Source organism: Acartia tonsa, chromosome 10 (genome assembly GCF_053477335.1).
Source record: "Acartia tonsa isolate MP-2025a chromosome 10, ASM5347733v1, whole genome shotgun sequence".
Classification (NCBI taxonomy): Eukaryota; Metazoa; Arthropoda; class Copepoda; order Calanoida; family Acartiidae; genus Acartia; species Acartia tonsa.
This window is the reverse complement of record NC_137269.1, coordinates 8,190,400-8,208,362: the sequence shown is the minus strand read 5'-3', so window position 1 is coordinate 8,208,362 and position 17,963 is coordinate 8,190,400. Positions and strand designations below refer to the sequence as shown.

General features: G+C 31.5%; 1 protein-coding gene across 1 annotated transcript in view; it reads right to left on the bottom strand.

Moving 5' to 3' along the window:
* The window catches only part of LOC145329319 (uncharacterized), a 126,721-nt gene extending 112,490 nt beyond the window's left edge, over positions 1 to 14,231 (bottom strand). The window contains exon 1 of the mRNA XM_080173379.1: positions 14,155 to 14,231. Within this exon, the coding sequence (XP_080029505.1) occupies positions 14,155 to 14,189 (35 nt within the window). The 5' untranslated portion in view covers positions 14,190 to 14,231. The remainder of the gene's footprint in view (positions 1 to 14,154) is intronic.
* Positions 14,232 to 17,963: the final 3,732 nt, after the last annotated feature.

Sequence of the window (17,963 nt, the reverse complement as noted above, 5' to 3'; positions counted from 1 at the left end):
CTTTTTAAAAATATTTTTAAAAAATAAGTTTTAATAATCTTATTATATATCATATTTGTATATGTGTCAAAAATAATTTTGTTGGATTGCATAAACATTTGTTGACATCATGTCATCTTGTCATCAAATTTAACACTTACAGCCAATTTTTATGTGTTTAAAATAGGTGAACGAACACAAACATGTTAATGTTAATTCATAGGTATATTGTAAAGATTTAACTTTTTAGTGAATTTTTATAGTAAAATCATAAGGCCTAATTTTACTCTATACCAGAATACAATATTTATGAAGCAAAACACTCTAAAAGCTACGAATTTTACCCAAATAATAAAAAGACCTTTTGCTTTGGTCAAAATGACCACGGCAACAGTAAAAATTAATATTTAAATCCCCCCCAAAAAGTTTATTGGGGACTTAATTCAAATTTAGGCTCTGCAGTCTGATTTTACTGGTGTCATATTATATTTTTATATACGCTTTAAAAATAGGTTAAAAAAAGTAAAGTAGTAAAGTAGCTTCCTAAAAAAAAATAGTCTTCAATATAGCCGCAGCGCTTGGCCCCCTGGCCTGCCTAGCCATGCGCACTCGGCCCCCTATCCTATAACCTAACCTATGTTAGCCTCAGAACATTTATTTAAAGGGCGAATATAGGTTCGATATGATATGAGCTTATATCAAAGGTGCAATTCCATAGATTATAAATAACTTAAAAATATTGACATATTCAATTGTATAAGTCTGTTTATAGCTTAAAACCCGTCAATCTCGAAGAAAATATTTTGTAATTAGTGTGGTTCCCTAAGAACTCAAACACCCTAGCATCACACAAGGCTTTGTGGCAAGGTTGAATTAAAAAGCTTTTGTTAAATGATAGTCGTAATAACGTGGAAACCAATTAATCAGGGGTAAATATACCCTCCTTCTACCTTCATAAAGTAAATTATTTAAAAGTTAAAAAAAAACATCAAATAATGTAAAAAGTAAAAAAAATTAATCGATAAAATTTTCTTGGAGGAAGAATGATTTCAAATCCCTGTTTTTTTTGTGGCCATGTGTGTGTGTGTTGAAAATGCGTACAGAAGGGTTGTTTATATCATCATGAATTAATCAAAGATCTCTGTACAGAAAATAAACTTCAAGACGTATTATTTACCCTGTCAATACTCCTGACGCCTTTCTACGCAAATTATTTTTATGCTTTTTAAAAAATTATATAAACTAGTATATAATCTAAAATAATAAACATTTAAATTATCTTTTAAGGTGCGTGCCAATGTAATAGTCAATCAAACTTAAGCAAAATAGTCAAAAAAAAGTCTTGTACAGGGCTAAATAAACGATTTTGTCGGCAATCTCATTTATTATATGTTCAATTGAAACAGAAAATTGCAAAATCTACTTAAGGATTTTTTTGAATTTTTAAATTTGGCATAGATATTCTAAAAGTATGTAATGGCACCTTTGATATAAGCTCATATCATATTGAACCTATGTTCGCCCTTTAAGAAAAATGTCATCAACTGATAATACATAAGTGGTTTAGAATTTCGTGGATTTTGCAAAAAGTGGTTGATGGATTTTACAATTTTTAATATTGTTTTTACAATCTTTAATAATGTTTTTACAATTTTTTGGTTGGGTTAGGTTAGGTTATAGGCTAGGGGGCCGAGCACCCGCGGCTAAGCAGGCCAGGGGGCTGAGTGCTGTGGTTATGACCATTATTAACAGTGGAGGCTACTTTCCTTAGTCTTGAAGCTACTTTGTCCTGAAGCTACTTTATCCTGAAGCTACTTTGTCCAAAGCTACTTTGTCTGAAGCTACTTTGTCCGAAGCTACTTTGTCCAATCTAAGTGCTGTGACTACTTACAGTGGAGGCTATTTTCCTTAGGAGGCTACTTTTCCTAAGTAATTGTCCCACACTGCTTTATCCTAGAGGCTACTTTGTCCAAGATCCAAGAAATCACCACTTTTTTTATTGCTCTTTTTAGTTGAATATTAAAGGAAGCCTGCAAGTATTACCACGCTTTAACTGCTGAAAGACTACCACAAGGTGACCCAATATCCCAAATTTGAAGCCTTCAGCTTTGATAACAAAAAAGTTCTAGTCATTTAAAAATGACATTTTATGTACAATGAAACTTTTGAAAGATTTCCATTGCTCATAATAGAGAAAACAATATTAAATTATGTTGCCTAGACACTAAATTAAAACCTTATCTTTGTCAGAAACTTAGATTGCCTGTAACTGTTTACATTTTTACAATAAAAAAACACCACATTCAATTATCAAAATCTCTGACAAAAATTCGGTTTAAATTGCGCTTGCAAACAAAAAATCAAAGCAGAAACTAACAAAACTAATGCAAGCTCAGCTGAGATTGGCTGTTGAGCTGATTCAGCCTTCTGATTGGCTGGAAATACTACAGTATTCTCAAAACAACTTAATTTTTTTAATGATTTTGACTATAAAAATGGGTATTTTTTGTAAAAATATAATTAGTTATTGGCAACCTAAATTTATGACAAAAATAAGCTTATAATTTTGTTTCTAGGCATCGTAGTTTAATTTCAAAATTTCTAAAATGAGCAATGAAAATCTTTTAAAATTTATATTGTACATAAAATGTCATTTTTAAATGCCTATAACTTTTTTATTATTAAAGCTGAAGGCTTCAAATTTAGGGTATTGGGTCTCTTTGTGGCAGTCTTTCAGCAGATAAAGTGTAATGTTTCTTGCAGGATTCCTTTAAGCCCATGCCTTAAATCTTATAATTGTACATTTTATATTTGCAGAAAGCTGTTTATAATCAGTGCAATAATTGAATAATACGAACTTGATAAAAAAAAAAGATTTAATACTACTAGATAATCAATCCCATAATAAATAGATTTTAGACATCATAATTTCAACAACCTTAATCTTAAACTAAATTCAAATATTCAAAGTTGTATTAATCGAATATTGTAAAAATACCTTGATTGATTACTCTCAATTTAATTTTTATTGTGGTATGATTGTGTCTACATTTTATTCCTATTCGTCAAATTAACCCATTAGTGCCGAGCGCCACTTTTATGGGCTGATCGAGCTGAAAATTTCAGGGAAGCTTTATAATGGTCAACACAAAATTCCAATTTTTTTGTTTTGCTCTAGTGCCGTGCACAGGAAAGTTGCAAAAAAACCCGGTTCGGCATGGCCATAAATGCACAACGGGTATTTAAACTAGGGTTGGGCCGGATATTTTTTTGGACGGATACCGGATACCGGATATCCGGCAGATTTCAAATGCCGGATATCCGGCAACTATCCGGTTATCCGGCCAAATTACCGGATATCCGGCCAGATAACCGGCCAAATTACTACATATTAAAGTATTAAAAAAGGATATAGTACCTTTTGTGGCAACGCACCTTAAGGGGCGATTCGTTGTTTTTTTAAAATTACTTTTAATATGTTATTTTAGGTTAGGTTATATTTGGTTAGGTGATTGCCCCGCAAGGTTAGAGTCCCCCGCGAGGGGCTAGAAATAGGAGGAAAGCTACTGTGAAAGTACGAATAATCGCTCCTTAAGGGGCGTAGCCACGAAAGGGAATATACCCGCAACTGGTGTTTTGTATTATACTAGCGGCTGCGTCCCTAGTATCTAGGAATATTAAAAGGGACATAAAAGTGCAGAAAAATAACTTAGAACCTTAGAACGACTTTTTTATAAAAATTAAACAGCCTAAAACCACCCTGGAACCTATGAGAAGCTTCACTCTAAAGGAGAACCATATCGGTTCAGCGGTTAGCGAGATCCTTCGCTACAGACATAAAAAAGCTTAGTACTTTATAAAATAGGATAAAATTAGGGTTAAAACTTAAAAATGAAGTAACTATTAAATGATCTTTCTTCTTAGCAAATAAATCTAATTAACTATTACTACTCTCAATCTGTAATATTAACCCCTAACGGTTGGAGGATGGGCGGTGAGGTGGCGTTGAATGCCTGCCCCCCCCCCTCTGTTTTTTTCTATCCCATTTTCTGTGTATAAAAGGTAGAGGGCTATAACTGAGTAACTTTTGAAATATCGGTATGACACATAACTGAGAGTTGAAATTTTTTTAATACCTCCTTCCTGGCGGGCACAGGATGCCAGCAAATCTGTTAAGGTCATTCAGGTAAAAAGTAAAAATATTGTTTTACTTAAACAAAGCATTTCATGTTATCTAATATTAAAATATCCTATAGTCGTACATCCACATATGTAATATAGGTGGTTAAGTCGATTTCAGGTTATAGGTATAATTCTGCAAGTCCTGAACCTTTAGGTCCCTAGAAATCTTTAAACAGTTCCTGTGACCGCAAATCTTTACTTTAAGATTTCAAATTTTAAAAACTTAGGCTTTTTTTATATATCTTCATGACATATTACAATTTCATAAAATCCGTTGCCGGTTACCTGTCAACCGTCGGTTTGCGGCTAGCAGCTGCCACCGCCAAAATTTATGTTTTGAAATTTCTAATATAAAATTTACATAAAGATAAACATATTCAGAAAAAATTGTTCTTCTAGCTTCAATAATAAGAAAATTACAGCCATTTAAGATTAAAGTAACAGAGATTTTTGTTGTAAAATATAAAAGATTATATTGCCGGATATCCGGCCGAATAGTTTCAATATTGAAAATGGCCGGAAATCCGGCCGGATATCCGGCCACACCGGATATCCGGCCCAACCCTAATTTAAACCCGTTTTGGGTGGTTTTCTGCCTGCATCAAAAGCCGCTTTTTCCTAAATACCCGGTTATTTCGACAAAAAAATGAAAAATGTAATTTTTGAATGCCCAAAGTGAGATGAACACTTTTTAGAACTTTGATACAATCCGTAATTGAAAACTACACAACCTCACGTAATATATAGGGCTACAAGTAATATACGAAGCGATTTATTTCAAATTAAGTGTTTTGGCCGGTTTGGATCAGTAATATTTGACATAAAATCACTTCACATAAATTCATTTCACATAAAATATTTCACATAAAGTATCATTTGACATAAACTCATTTGACATAAAGGTACATTTTAAATAAAAACGTTTCACATAAACTCATTTGACATAAAGGTACATTTGGCATAAAGGTATACTTGACATAAAGGTACATTTCACATAAAGGTACACTTGAAATAAAGGTACACTTGACATAAAGGTACATTTGACATAAAGGTACATTGCATGGCAACTGGTGAACAGAATCTCAGTTCTGCACCACAAGCCTCGCACGACTGAAGTCCCCATGTCTATACAGTCATATTTATATGAAAATATTTTTATGTGTCTTTATGTATCTTTATGTGAAACGTTTTATGCTAAGTGTACCTTTATGTCAAGTGTACCTTTATGTCAAGTGTACCTTTATGTCAAACATACCTTTATGTCAAATGTACCTTTATGTCAAATGTACCTTTATATCATATGTACCTTTATGTGAAACGTTTTTATGTGAAGTGTACCTTTATGGCAAATGTTTTTATGTCAAATGTACCTTTATGTGAAGTGATTTTATGTCAAATGTTTTATGTGAAATGAATTTAAGTCAAATGATATTATGTCAAATATTACTAATCCGCCGGTTTCAGCCGCCGTAACCGGGTAAAAAGGCCCGTTTGTCGAAGTTTTAAAACCTGGCATACACAAAAAAAGAACATATAAAAATTGGATGATACATATCAGAAAAAGAGCATAAAACTATTGGAGGACACATATAGAGATTACTAGGGTATACTGATTAGGGTGGCTCAAGAATGATAAATCATAAAAAAATATTTAATAGTTGAAAAGTTAAAACCAGGTAATAAAACCAAAACCGAGCCGGGTTTTAAAACTGCCGGGTATTTATGGCCATGCCGAACCGGGTCCAAATAGGGCGTAAAAAAATGATAAAAAAATCATATAAAAAATAATAATTTGAATAAAACGAATTCACAAATATATGTACTTGTCAATAAACATTAGATTTCACAAAAAAAATCAGCAACTTAACTATAAAAACAAAAAAGTTATTAATGCACCTTTTTTTTCTCGGTTGATCCATATTATCCATATCATAGATCCATATCTGAGACTTCTCTCCAGGGACAATAGATAAAGAACGGAGTAAAGGGGAGGCTCACAAAAGGATGATGAAATTTGAAGACTGGAAACCGTTTTTTTTTCATTTTTCGGAACCGGGTTTTAATACCCGGTTCGTCACTAATGGGTTAAGTAATTGGGGATCTAGACATCCTACATTTATTATCACATTAAACCTTTAAAGGAGGTTTTCTTCTTAGAGCAGTTAGAAATGAAATCATTTGATAATTTACAAAAAAAAAAAAAAAATCAATATAATTTTTAAATCTAAATAAAAAAAACATAAATATATTATGTATAATAGGGCAGGTTCATATTGGAATTAGACAGAAGAGGGGATATGCAACAGATAAAATATAAGGAATCAATGAAAGATTTTGCTTATTTAGCTTAAATACCAAATCATGCTATTTTTTGATAAATTACTTATAAGCAATCAATGAAAGTTTTGGCTTATTTGGCTTATATACTAAATCATGCAAGTTTTTGATAAATTACTTATATGTAATCAATCACAATAAATGCTTATTTGGCTTATATACCAAATCATGCTATTTTTTGATAAATTACTTATAAGTAATCAATGAAAGTTTTGGCTTATTTGGCTAATATACCAAATTATGCAATTTTTTGATAAATTACTTATTTGCAATCAATCACAATAAATGCTTATTTGGCTTATATACCAAATCATGCTATTTTTTGATAAATTACTTAAAAGCAATCAATGAAAGTTTTGGCTTATTTGGCTTATATACCAAATGATGCAAGTTTTTGATAAATTACTTATAAGCAATCAATCACATTAAATGCTTATTTGGCTTATATACCAAATCATGCTATTTTTTGATAAATTACTTATAAGTAATCAATGAAAGTTTTGGCTTATTTGGCTTATATACCAAATGATGCTATTTTTTGATAAATTACTTATAAGCAATCAATGAAAGTTTTGGCCTATTTGGCTTATATACCAAATCATGCTATTTTTTGATAAATTACTTATAAGTAATCAATGAAAGTTTTGGCTTATTTAGCTTAAATACCAAATTATGCTATTTTTTGATAAATTACTTATAAGCAATCAATGAAAGTTTTGGCCTATTTGGCTTATATACCAAATCATGCAAGTTTTTGATATATTACTTATAAGCAATCAATCACAATAAATGCTTATTTGGCTTATATACCAAATCATGCTATTTTTTGATAAATTACTTATAAGCAATCAATGAAAGTTTTGGCTTATTTGGCTTATATGCTAAATCATGCAATTTTTTGGTAAATTACATATAGGCAATCAATCACAATAAATGCTTATTTGGCTTATATACCAAATCATGCTATTTTTTGATAAATTACTTATAAGTAATCAATGAAAGTTTTGGCTTATTTGGCTTATATACCAAATTATGCAATTTTTGAGAAATTACTTATAAGCAATCAATCACAATAAATGCTTATTTGGCTTATATACCAAATCATGCTATTTTTTGATAAATTACTTATAAGTAATTAATTAAAGTTTTGGCTTATTTGGCTTACATACCAAATCATGCAAGTTTTTGATAAATTACTTATAAGCAATCAATCACATTAAGTGCTTATTTGGCTTATATACCAAATCATGCTATTTTTTGATAAATTACTTATAAGTAATCAATGAAAGATTTGGCTTATTTGGCTTATATACCAAATGATGCTATTTTTTGATAAATTACTTATAAGTAATCAATGAAAGTTTTGGCTTATTTGGCTTATATACCAAATCATGTAAGTTTTTGATAAATTACTTATAAGCAATCAATCACAATAAATGCGTATTTGGCTTATATACCAAATCATGCTATTTTTTGATAAATTACTAATAAGCAATGAATGAAAGTTTTGGCTTATTTGGCTTATATGCCAAATCATGCAATTTTTTGGTAAATTACTTATAGGCAATCAATCAAAATTTTGGCTTATTTGGCTTATATGCCAAATCATACAATTTTTGATAAATTACTTATAAGCAACCAATGAAAATTTTGGCTTATTTGGCTTATATGCCAAATCATACAATTTTTTCATAAATTTCTTATAAGTAATCAATAAAAATTTCGGCTTATTTGGCTTATATACCAAATCATACAATTTTTTGATAGATTACTTATAAGCAATCAATCACAATAAATGATTATTTGGCTTATATACCAAATCATCCAATTTGTTGATAAATTACTTACAAGCAATCAATCACAATAAATGCTTATTTGGCTTATATACCAAATCATGCAATTTTTGGATAAATTACTTATAAGCAATCAATCACATTTGTTGCTTATTTGGCTTATATCAGCCAAATCTTCTCTTTTTTTCATAAACTGCTTACAGGAAGGAAGGGATTAATTATTACTCCTCCTTCTTTTTCTTCACTTCAACTTATATAAGCCACTTTTACTGTAAATGACTGGGTATTTATTTACTCCACCCTCTTTTATCTCACAAGTAAGACCAAATTGTTGTAGAATGCTGATATAAGTAAGCAATTAGTATTCTTTATGGCTTATCAGTAATTTACCACAAAAATGGCACAATGGCACATTTAAGTAAGCCAAAAAAAATGTTAATTGCTTACTTACACGTTTTGAGATTACTAGGGATATATATATCTATCTATTTATATATCTATCTATCTATCTATGTATCTATCTATCTATCTATCTATCTATCTATCTATCTATCTATCTATCTATCTATCTATATATATATATATATATATATATATATATATATCTATCTATCTATCTATCTATCTATCTATCTATCTATCTATCTATCTATCTATCTATCTATCTATCTATCTATCTATCTATCTATCTATCTATCTATCTATCTATCTATCTATCTATCTATCTATCTATCTATCTATCTATCTATCTATCTATCTATCTATCTATCTATCTATCTATCTATCTATCTATCTATCTATCTATCTATCTATCTATCTATCTATCTATCTATCTATCTATCTATCTATCTATCTATCTATCTATCTATCTATCTATCTATCTATCTATCTATCTATCTATCTATCTATCTATCTATCTATCTATATATCTGTCTATCTATCTATCATAGAGTATCTGCGCTAATATAATTGTGTCTAACCCTTTCTCTCTGTAAAGACTTCTCAAGGTTAATATGACATGGAGTTCTAAAATCTAATCTAACTTCCAAAATAATTTGCCCCCCTCCCCCCATCCTTAAAGTGGTTATGGGGTAGTATTTAACCTCTCCTCCCCCTTTTATAATTCATTCCCCCCCAACAATATCTTTTCAATATGTTAAAAAGAATTTTCTTGTGAACAAGGACAATTAAGTTCACAAAGTCATTTCAACTTTGTTTAAAAATTTTAAAAACCTTTTATCTTGAATGACCTCGTTTGAATTTTAAAAAAAGTGATGATTTATAAAAACAAAAACAATTTGCAAAATATGTACTTCATTTTAGAAAAAAAGAACAGTAAACTTCATTGCAGTAGATTTAATCAATAACTGAATAAATTCGATTTTTTCGTAGTTATAGTTGTTTTTCAAAAGCGAAGTTTTTCTATGATTTGGATAGGACCGTCCGTATGTTCGTAACAGCTCTTTTCGTTGATTCAGATATGTTAGAAATGTCCTATAAATTTCAAACTTTGCATTTTTCATATGATAAAAATATCCTATTCATCTGATTTTTGGAACAATGATTCATAAGACAACAAAGTATAATATTACAAGCAAGGCTTATGCTTACGTAATTTTGCAACAAATTTATCCACAACTTTGTTTAGACTTACAAATTATTTTTTTAGTTATTGATCTTTAGTCTGTCCTACTGATTTTAGAGCATCGTTTTTATGGATGTTGTCATCCTTGTTTTGTAAAATTCAGTTGTTGGTTGTACCTGGTATTACAGCAATTATTTTAAATTAAGTTCATTAAGTGTGTATGTGTGTGTGTTTGTGTGTGTGTATGTGAGTGTGAGTGTTTGTAGACGAGAAAACATGCGTAGAAACTGTAAACTCAAAACAATTTTATGATCTTAGGTAGACATACGTATAAATTGGGGGGTTAGGCAATTATATCAATTTGTTATCATTATTATAAATTAAAGCCTTGAGCATTTCAAGATATAAATTCATAATGAAATAGCATAAAACCATCTCGGGATCTTTGTGAAGATTTGAAATAGAAAACTTACTCGGCTTATTGATTATTTTTAGGAACCAGCCGTTTACGAGATTTTTCTGATTTTATATAAATGGACTAGGATTAGTTAAAATTTATAGTCGCGAATTTTGAGTTAAGTTCTGAACTCTTTTTAGGGACTAAAGTCAATTTGTTTTACCCACAAAGTTTTGTGGGGTGTAATCAATTCCGCATAAAAAATACAAAACAAAGATGTTATTGTAATATTAGTTTGTTTTTTAGTATTGGCTGTTTAGGCACTCTTATATTTTACGTGTTACGTGGACCCACGAATTTTGCCATGTTTGGAGAACAAAAACGGACCAAATAAAAACGTATAAAAATTACTTATAGTAATAATAATGTTACTTGTTATTTTTGCAGCTGTCTATTGTGCCCTAGAAAAAAATGGGCAGATGTCACCACTTTGACGTGCCTATTCTATTGACGTCATAAAATATCCTTTACCCCCATCTATTTCAAAGATCATGTCAGCCAAACGCGGTGACATCTATTCCCATTTTGCTAGGGCACTATAGACAGCTAATTATTTTATATTTTTAAAATTAGGTAGTTTTATTTCGAGGGTGGATTTATTCAATCTACTATAGGCTAAAACCTGCCACGGAGCAAACCTAAGCTATCTGAATCTGTGAAAAAATGAATTTATATTTAAATTACCAGACAAAAAATCCAGTTACTTCAAAATGTTTCTGTGGTGAAACCTGGCAAATATCCGTGGGTCCTATGGTGTGTGTGTGTGTGTGTGTGTGTGTGTGTGTGTGTGTGTGTGTGTGAGGCTTTGCTTTATCTATCTTTTTTTTCTTCTCGTGATGGATAGCGCCTATTCATAATGGATATAACTGATAAATATAAACCAATACTAATCTATCTATCTATCAATCCATTAATAATCTACTTATCTATCTATGTTTCATCTATCTATTTATCTTTCCTCTTAAAATCTATCTATATAATCATCTCTGAACAAATACAGTCTACAATCTACCTTTAATTCAGAGATAAAGGAGGGGGGAATAGGCTGTTTATTACACTTGTCCCCAAAGTTTTATAACAACGTTTTCTTATTCGTTGTATTAGCAACTTTGATTAGTTGATTTTTTAAGTTGAGTGTCCAAACGTTTCAACTACAAATTGTAATCTACAGAAGGGATAATTTAGTGTATCATCCGTCTGTCCGTCCGTCCGTACGTCTGTACCTCCGAGACGGATGGCTTTTTCGTTAATTTAGGCATGTTAGAATTGTCCTATCGATTTCAAACTTTGCATGATGATTCCTGTAGTATTTAGGTACAATATAGAAAGCATAGCAACTCTATAATCATTATTAGAATGTCCGTAGGTCCATATTAAACATGTTGATTTTTCTACTTTTTTAACAACAAATTTTTATGTGATCTAACTATCCGATTGATCTGATTTTTGGTATATTGATTCCTGAGACAACAAAGTACAATATAATAAGCCAAGCAACTCTATAATCAAGTCCTAAAAATGTAAGTATGTCCATAAACATTATCCTGTTTCAGGCAGTTTTTCAACAAATTTACTTACAATTTTGCTTCGACTCTTATGCATTCATATTCTGATTATTCCGTTCTGACACTATACAAGTGTTAATGTCCGTTTGTACTACCGTTTCAGAGCTTCGCTTTTATGAATGTTGTCATCCTTGTTGAATAAGGTTACATAATATACATATATCTAATTATCTATCTATGATAGGCCAACCTGTCTTTTGAGTTAAGGATAATCTCAGGATTATATCTTACAAGAAGATTACAACAACATTCGACAAAATTAAATTCTTAATATAAACATTACACTTCTTATCTATCTAATTAAGTATCTGTCTTTTTCTCCTTTTATATCGAAATTGACAACAATAAATATCAAACTTTAAACATCTATTTTTGAAGTAAATATTTTTTAGTAGCGCAGCTACTCTATAATTTACTTTGCCCGACAGTCCGTAGCGCTAAGGGGGAAATGGGATTTACTCAGCTCCTATAAAAGATAGAATGCTGAAACTTTTTGACAACATTCTCATCATTAAGGAGGACAATTAACTATAAAACACCAATGGCGGTTGGACCGATTTTTAGCAGGTTTTAGGCTATTTTATTTTTTATTAGTTGACACTGATGGCCTCTAGGGGGCTTGGTGTCGCTTCGGGTTCTAAGCCTCTCCACGCACCTTGAAACATACTCCACGTTTTATAATTCAGCAATGTAAAGCTTCCATTCCCCCTATAGACAACCAACAATCTGATTGCACAACCTTTGTCTGAAAGTTCTAACTGTGCATGGTATTGAGTTGCTCCTGTTTATGAGCTAACTCTTACTTTCATGCGGCTAACTTAGCAGCAGTAGGTTCCATGTAACGTCTCTAGTATGACACAGTTTGGTCCAGACTCGAACCCGAGACCTCCACAAGATGCTGTAAGTATTGGTGCAAAAATGGGGACGAATTTCAAATTAATTTGACGGGGGTGATTTTTTTACGTCACAAGTGAAGGGAAAGAAAAGGGAAGGGGGAAAGAAACCCCTAGAAAAGAGATGGGGTTTTTCCTTCACTTGTGACGTAAAAAAACCTCGTCAAATCAATTTAAAATTCGTCCCAATTTTTTGCACCAATACTTACAGCATCCTCCATAACAGATACCGCTGGTCAATTTTGTAATAGACAATTGATGAAGCAAAAGAAATAATTTTAGTTTATCAAACATTTTGCTAATGTCAAAGTGACATCAATTGTCAATATATAATAATTATTTTTCTCGTATTCATTCGAATCCGGTGGATAGGAACCGGTTCTTATCCATACGAAAAAACTATGTCTAGCATCGTATTATATCCAGCTTTCTACGAATATAGAAATGTACAATCATAAGATTAAAACCAGTTTTTTTAGCCGGTGCCTCCGGCACCTCGGGGCTAAAAAAACTAGTTTTAATCTCATATTTGTACTTTCTATATCCGCGGAAAGCCGTTTATAATACGATGCGAGAAATAACTATTAAAAGCGAAGCTTTTCTATAATTATTTTTAGGATTGTCCTATCGATTTCAAAACGTCCAATTTAAAAATTTTGATTTTCAAATTTTTTTAAATAAAATTTTTATATGTTATTATTGTCCGATTGATCAGATTTTTGTATTAATGATTCCAAGGACAACAAAGTACATTGTTATAAACGAAACATCTCTGAAATAAACTCATAAAGATGTAAGTATGTCCTTAAACAGTAAGCAGTTTTTCAATAATTTTACTTAAATTATTTTAAACTTTTATACATTTATATTCAGATTATTAAGTTCTGACACTCTACAAATGTTAATGTTCGTTTGTCCTACCGTTTTAGAGCTCCGCTTTTATGGATGATGTCATCCTTGTCGTAATATTAATCATGCTGGAATGGATCTCTCTAATCTATCTATCTATCTATCTATCCAAGTACCTATCAATCTATCCATACCTGAGAACTATTTCAAAGCTGGCACAACCAGTCATTATCAACTTTAATCTATCTATTTATCTATCTAAGTGTCTATCCATTATATTTATCTCTCTATCCAAGTATCTATCTATCTATCCAAGTATCTATCATATTCTATTTATTTATCTATCTAAGTGCCTATCTATCTATCCAAGTATCTATCTTAATCTATTTATTTATCTATCTAAGTGTCTATCCAGTATATTTATCTCTCTGCCCAAGTAACTATCTATCTATCCAAGTATCTATCTATCTATCTATTTCTACATCGAAGTACCTATCTATCTATCTATCTTTACCTGAGAACTATTTCAAAGCTGGCGCAACCAGTCATCACCAACTTTAACACGGAAAAAAATCTTAATCCAACATTTTTAATTCTGAAAAAAAAATTATAAATCAATATAAATTATAAAGTATCTATAATACAAAGTAGAATGATGTCTGTCCGTCCGTCTGTCTGTCTGTCCGTCTGTCCATCCCTTAAGATTATTTCCGTAACCACTGAACCGATTAGATTCTGCTCTTCAGGGAATATACCTACTGGTCCTGTGGTGGTTTTAGGCTATTTTCTTGGGGGGTGGGACACCCCCAACCCATCAAAAAATAAAAAAAATCCCCCCCCCATTTTTTTTTTGCTGAAGATTTCCTTGGCCCTTTTACGAATTTCGCCAAAAAAAATTTTTGATCATCTCTTGGGGCGAAGCCGCTAGTGTTCTATAAAGAATTGGATCTCAACAAAATATGGAATATCATTGAATTTAAAAATTCGATTCAATCGACACTATAAAAATATGGCCTTTATTTTAGAGATCCTATCATATAAAATCGTATTATATAAAGTAGTTAGCTTTTTTGTCTGTAGCAAAGTATCTCGCTAACCGCTGAACTGATATGGTTCTCATTTTCAGCGAAGCTTCCTATATTCCCAGGGATGGTTTTAGGCTATTTTAGTTTTTATAAATAAGTCTGAGTATAGTTTTAGGCAATTTTTCTGTCCTACATATCACTTTGAATTTAAAGCGCCTGAATGCTAGGGGCGCAACCGCAAGTATAATATATAATACTAGCGGCTTCGCCCCTAGCCTCTAGGGGCTTTTTCCCAAAGAGGTTTAATCAAACCAATTTCTCGTATTTTAGATTTTTTCAACAAAAAAAATTTGGGGAGGGGGAAATTTTTTTTTTTTGATGGGGGGTAGTCGACCCCACTATTTTAATTTTAGTTTTAAAAAGAAAAAAAAAATTTTGGGTGGGGGTATTTTTTATTTCTTGGGGTGGTGGGGGTGTCCCACCCCCAAAGAAAATAGTTATAAACCTTCCCGGGACCTATGAGAAGCTACCATGTAAAGGAGAACCCGATTGGTTCAGCGGTTAGCGAGATCCTACGCTAGAAACAAACAGACAAACAGACATCGTATTATAGATTATCTCAAAACGCTATAGAGGAATCCAAAAATATAAAAAAATTCTCCAATTAATTACATTAAAATTGATGATAAATTTCTAATGCTAAAAAAAAAATTATTGTGTTAGCAACATTGTTCTTTTCAAGATTGAGATAGAAAGGGAAAGTTAATAGAGAGAGAGATAGATAGAGAGAGAGAGAGAGAGAGAGAGAGAGAGAGAGAGAGAGAGAGAGAGAGAGAGAGAGAGAGAGAGAGAGAGAAAGAGAGAGAGAGAGAGAGAGAGAGAGAGAGAGAGAGAGAGAGAGAGAGAAAGATAGAGAGAGAGAGAAAGAGAGATAGAGAGAGTGAGAGAGAGAGAGAGAGAGAGAGAGAGAGAGAGAGAGAGAGAGAGAGAGAGAGAGAAAGAGAGATAGAGAGAGTGAGAGAGAGAGAGAGAGAGAGAGAGAGAGAGAGAGAGAGAGAGAGAGAGAGAAAGATAGAGAGAGAGAGAAAGAGAGAGAGTGAGAGAGAGAGAGAGAGAGAGAGAGAGAGAGAGAGAGAGAGAGATAGAGAGATAGAAAGGGAGAGTTAATAAAAAGAAAGAGAGAGTTGGGGGGGCGGGGAGGGGGGGAGAGCCTAAATCTGAAAGAAAAATATAAAAATATAAATTGTGCATCTGTAAACTAACCACGGATGTCAAGCTAACTTATTAAGTTCTAAGTTATTTTTGTGTGTATTTCCATTAAGATTTCATAAACAGCTGAACAGCTGAAAAGTAGCCACCAAAAAGCTAAAACTAAAAATTAACTAAGGTTGGGCTGGATACTTTTTTGGCCGGATATCCGGCCGTATATCTGGCCAACGTTCGATATCCGGTAAATTACTGAATATCTGGCAATAAAAAACAGTCGGATATCCGGTATCCGGATAGCTTCAATATCTGGTATTCGGCCAGATATTGAAAATATCAACCCATCCTCCTTTAATTCCATTATTAAGAAAAACAGTGGTTAATTAAGCATCCAAAAAAACTTTTGTAAATTTTTTTTCACAGAGCTTTCAAGATTTTCCATTTTTGTATTAGCATTAAGAGTGTGCCAAAAATGTGTCAATCCCTTCTCTAAGCCCTTCAGTGCTGTTTTTGTAAAAATGCTTAGCAAATTTTTAAATTATTCTAATTTTAAAAATGCTATGGATCATGGTAAAATCAATGGCTTAGGTTTTTTAATTTTAAATTTCATTATTTAAAAAATGTTGTTTAATGGCTTAAAAAGCATAAAAAATTTATAAAAAAAAAACATCAAATGTATAAATAATCCTTATAATAAAGTAACAGCATGTTTGTTTGTCTTTTTGTTTGTCTGTACCGAAGGTTCTCGCTAACCGCAGAACTGATCAGGTTCTCCTTAACAGGGTAGCTTCTCATATGTCCCAGAAAGATTTACAACTATTTTTTTACGTAGAGACTTGAACGCAATATAGACATGTTATTTAAAAAAAACATTTAAAGTGCCACTAGAGGTCAATAGGGGCGTAGCCGCTAGTGACGTAATATTAGAATAGTCCATTATTATAATATGACTTAATGAGTGCCTATAATAAAGTCATATTAGAAAAATTAATTTTGCTGTTTTTATAAAATAATTTCTACAGTATTGAGAAGTATTCTCTTTTTGAAAACTGTAGTTGATGTGAAAATGCAAGAAACTAAATGTACAGTGTATATAAAACTGTCCCGTTTCTAACACAAAGTCACAAAGTTTTGTTCGGGGTTTAAACTTAAATAACGCCTTTAAATTGTCTTTTTGAAAAATGTTCGGTAATTTTGTAGATTTTCTAATTTCTCCCTCCCCAAAAAACTCCCCAAAAAATAGTTTCTAAAAATCTTATTTTATTCAAGAAAGCCTGCAAGAAATACACCAATCTGACATCTAAAAGACTGCCACGTGTATACCCAATTCCAAAAAAGCCATTTGAAAAATTTTATAACCTTTTCTTATTGAAGCTGGACGCTTCAAATTTTGGGTATTCGGACTACTTGTGGCAGTCTTTCAGCAGTTAGAGCGGTGTATTTCTTGCATGCTTTGATTAAGACATATAAAGTGCTAAATAATGGAAACTTTTGATTGCAAAACCTTTGACTGTAAATTCTTTTAAAATTAATGAGAAAAATCTATAAACAATAGAATTTTTCCATAGTTAAATGCCTGACATGCAACATTTTGAATTAATGGTTAGAGGAACCTTAAACACTCTAGTCAACAAAAAAAAAACTTTTTGCTACAAAAAAAAACGTTTATAAAAAAAGATATATTGCCTAAAAGCGGGACGCTCCAATGTACATACTATAAACATAAAAAATGCAATTACTGCTTTATCATATAAATATAATGCTTTATAAACACTCACATTTTTTACACAAAAACCATGTATTGTATATTCTATATTTTTTTGCATTTTTTACAGAAGTGAAACTTCTATAAAAGTATATCGCCTTTATTTGTCTGTCTGTAAAAATCCCGTGAAAATAGCTTCATCGTTATAACATTGAACGATTAATAACTGGTTTTTCGGAAATCCTTATAATAAAAAAAATATGATCTGTGTTTGTCTGTCTGTGTGTACTGAAAGATCTCGCTAACCGCTGAACCAATATGGTTCTCATTTACAGGGTAGCTTCTCATTGGTCCAGGGAAGGTTTATAACTATTTTGGTGGAGGGTC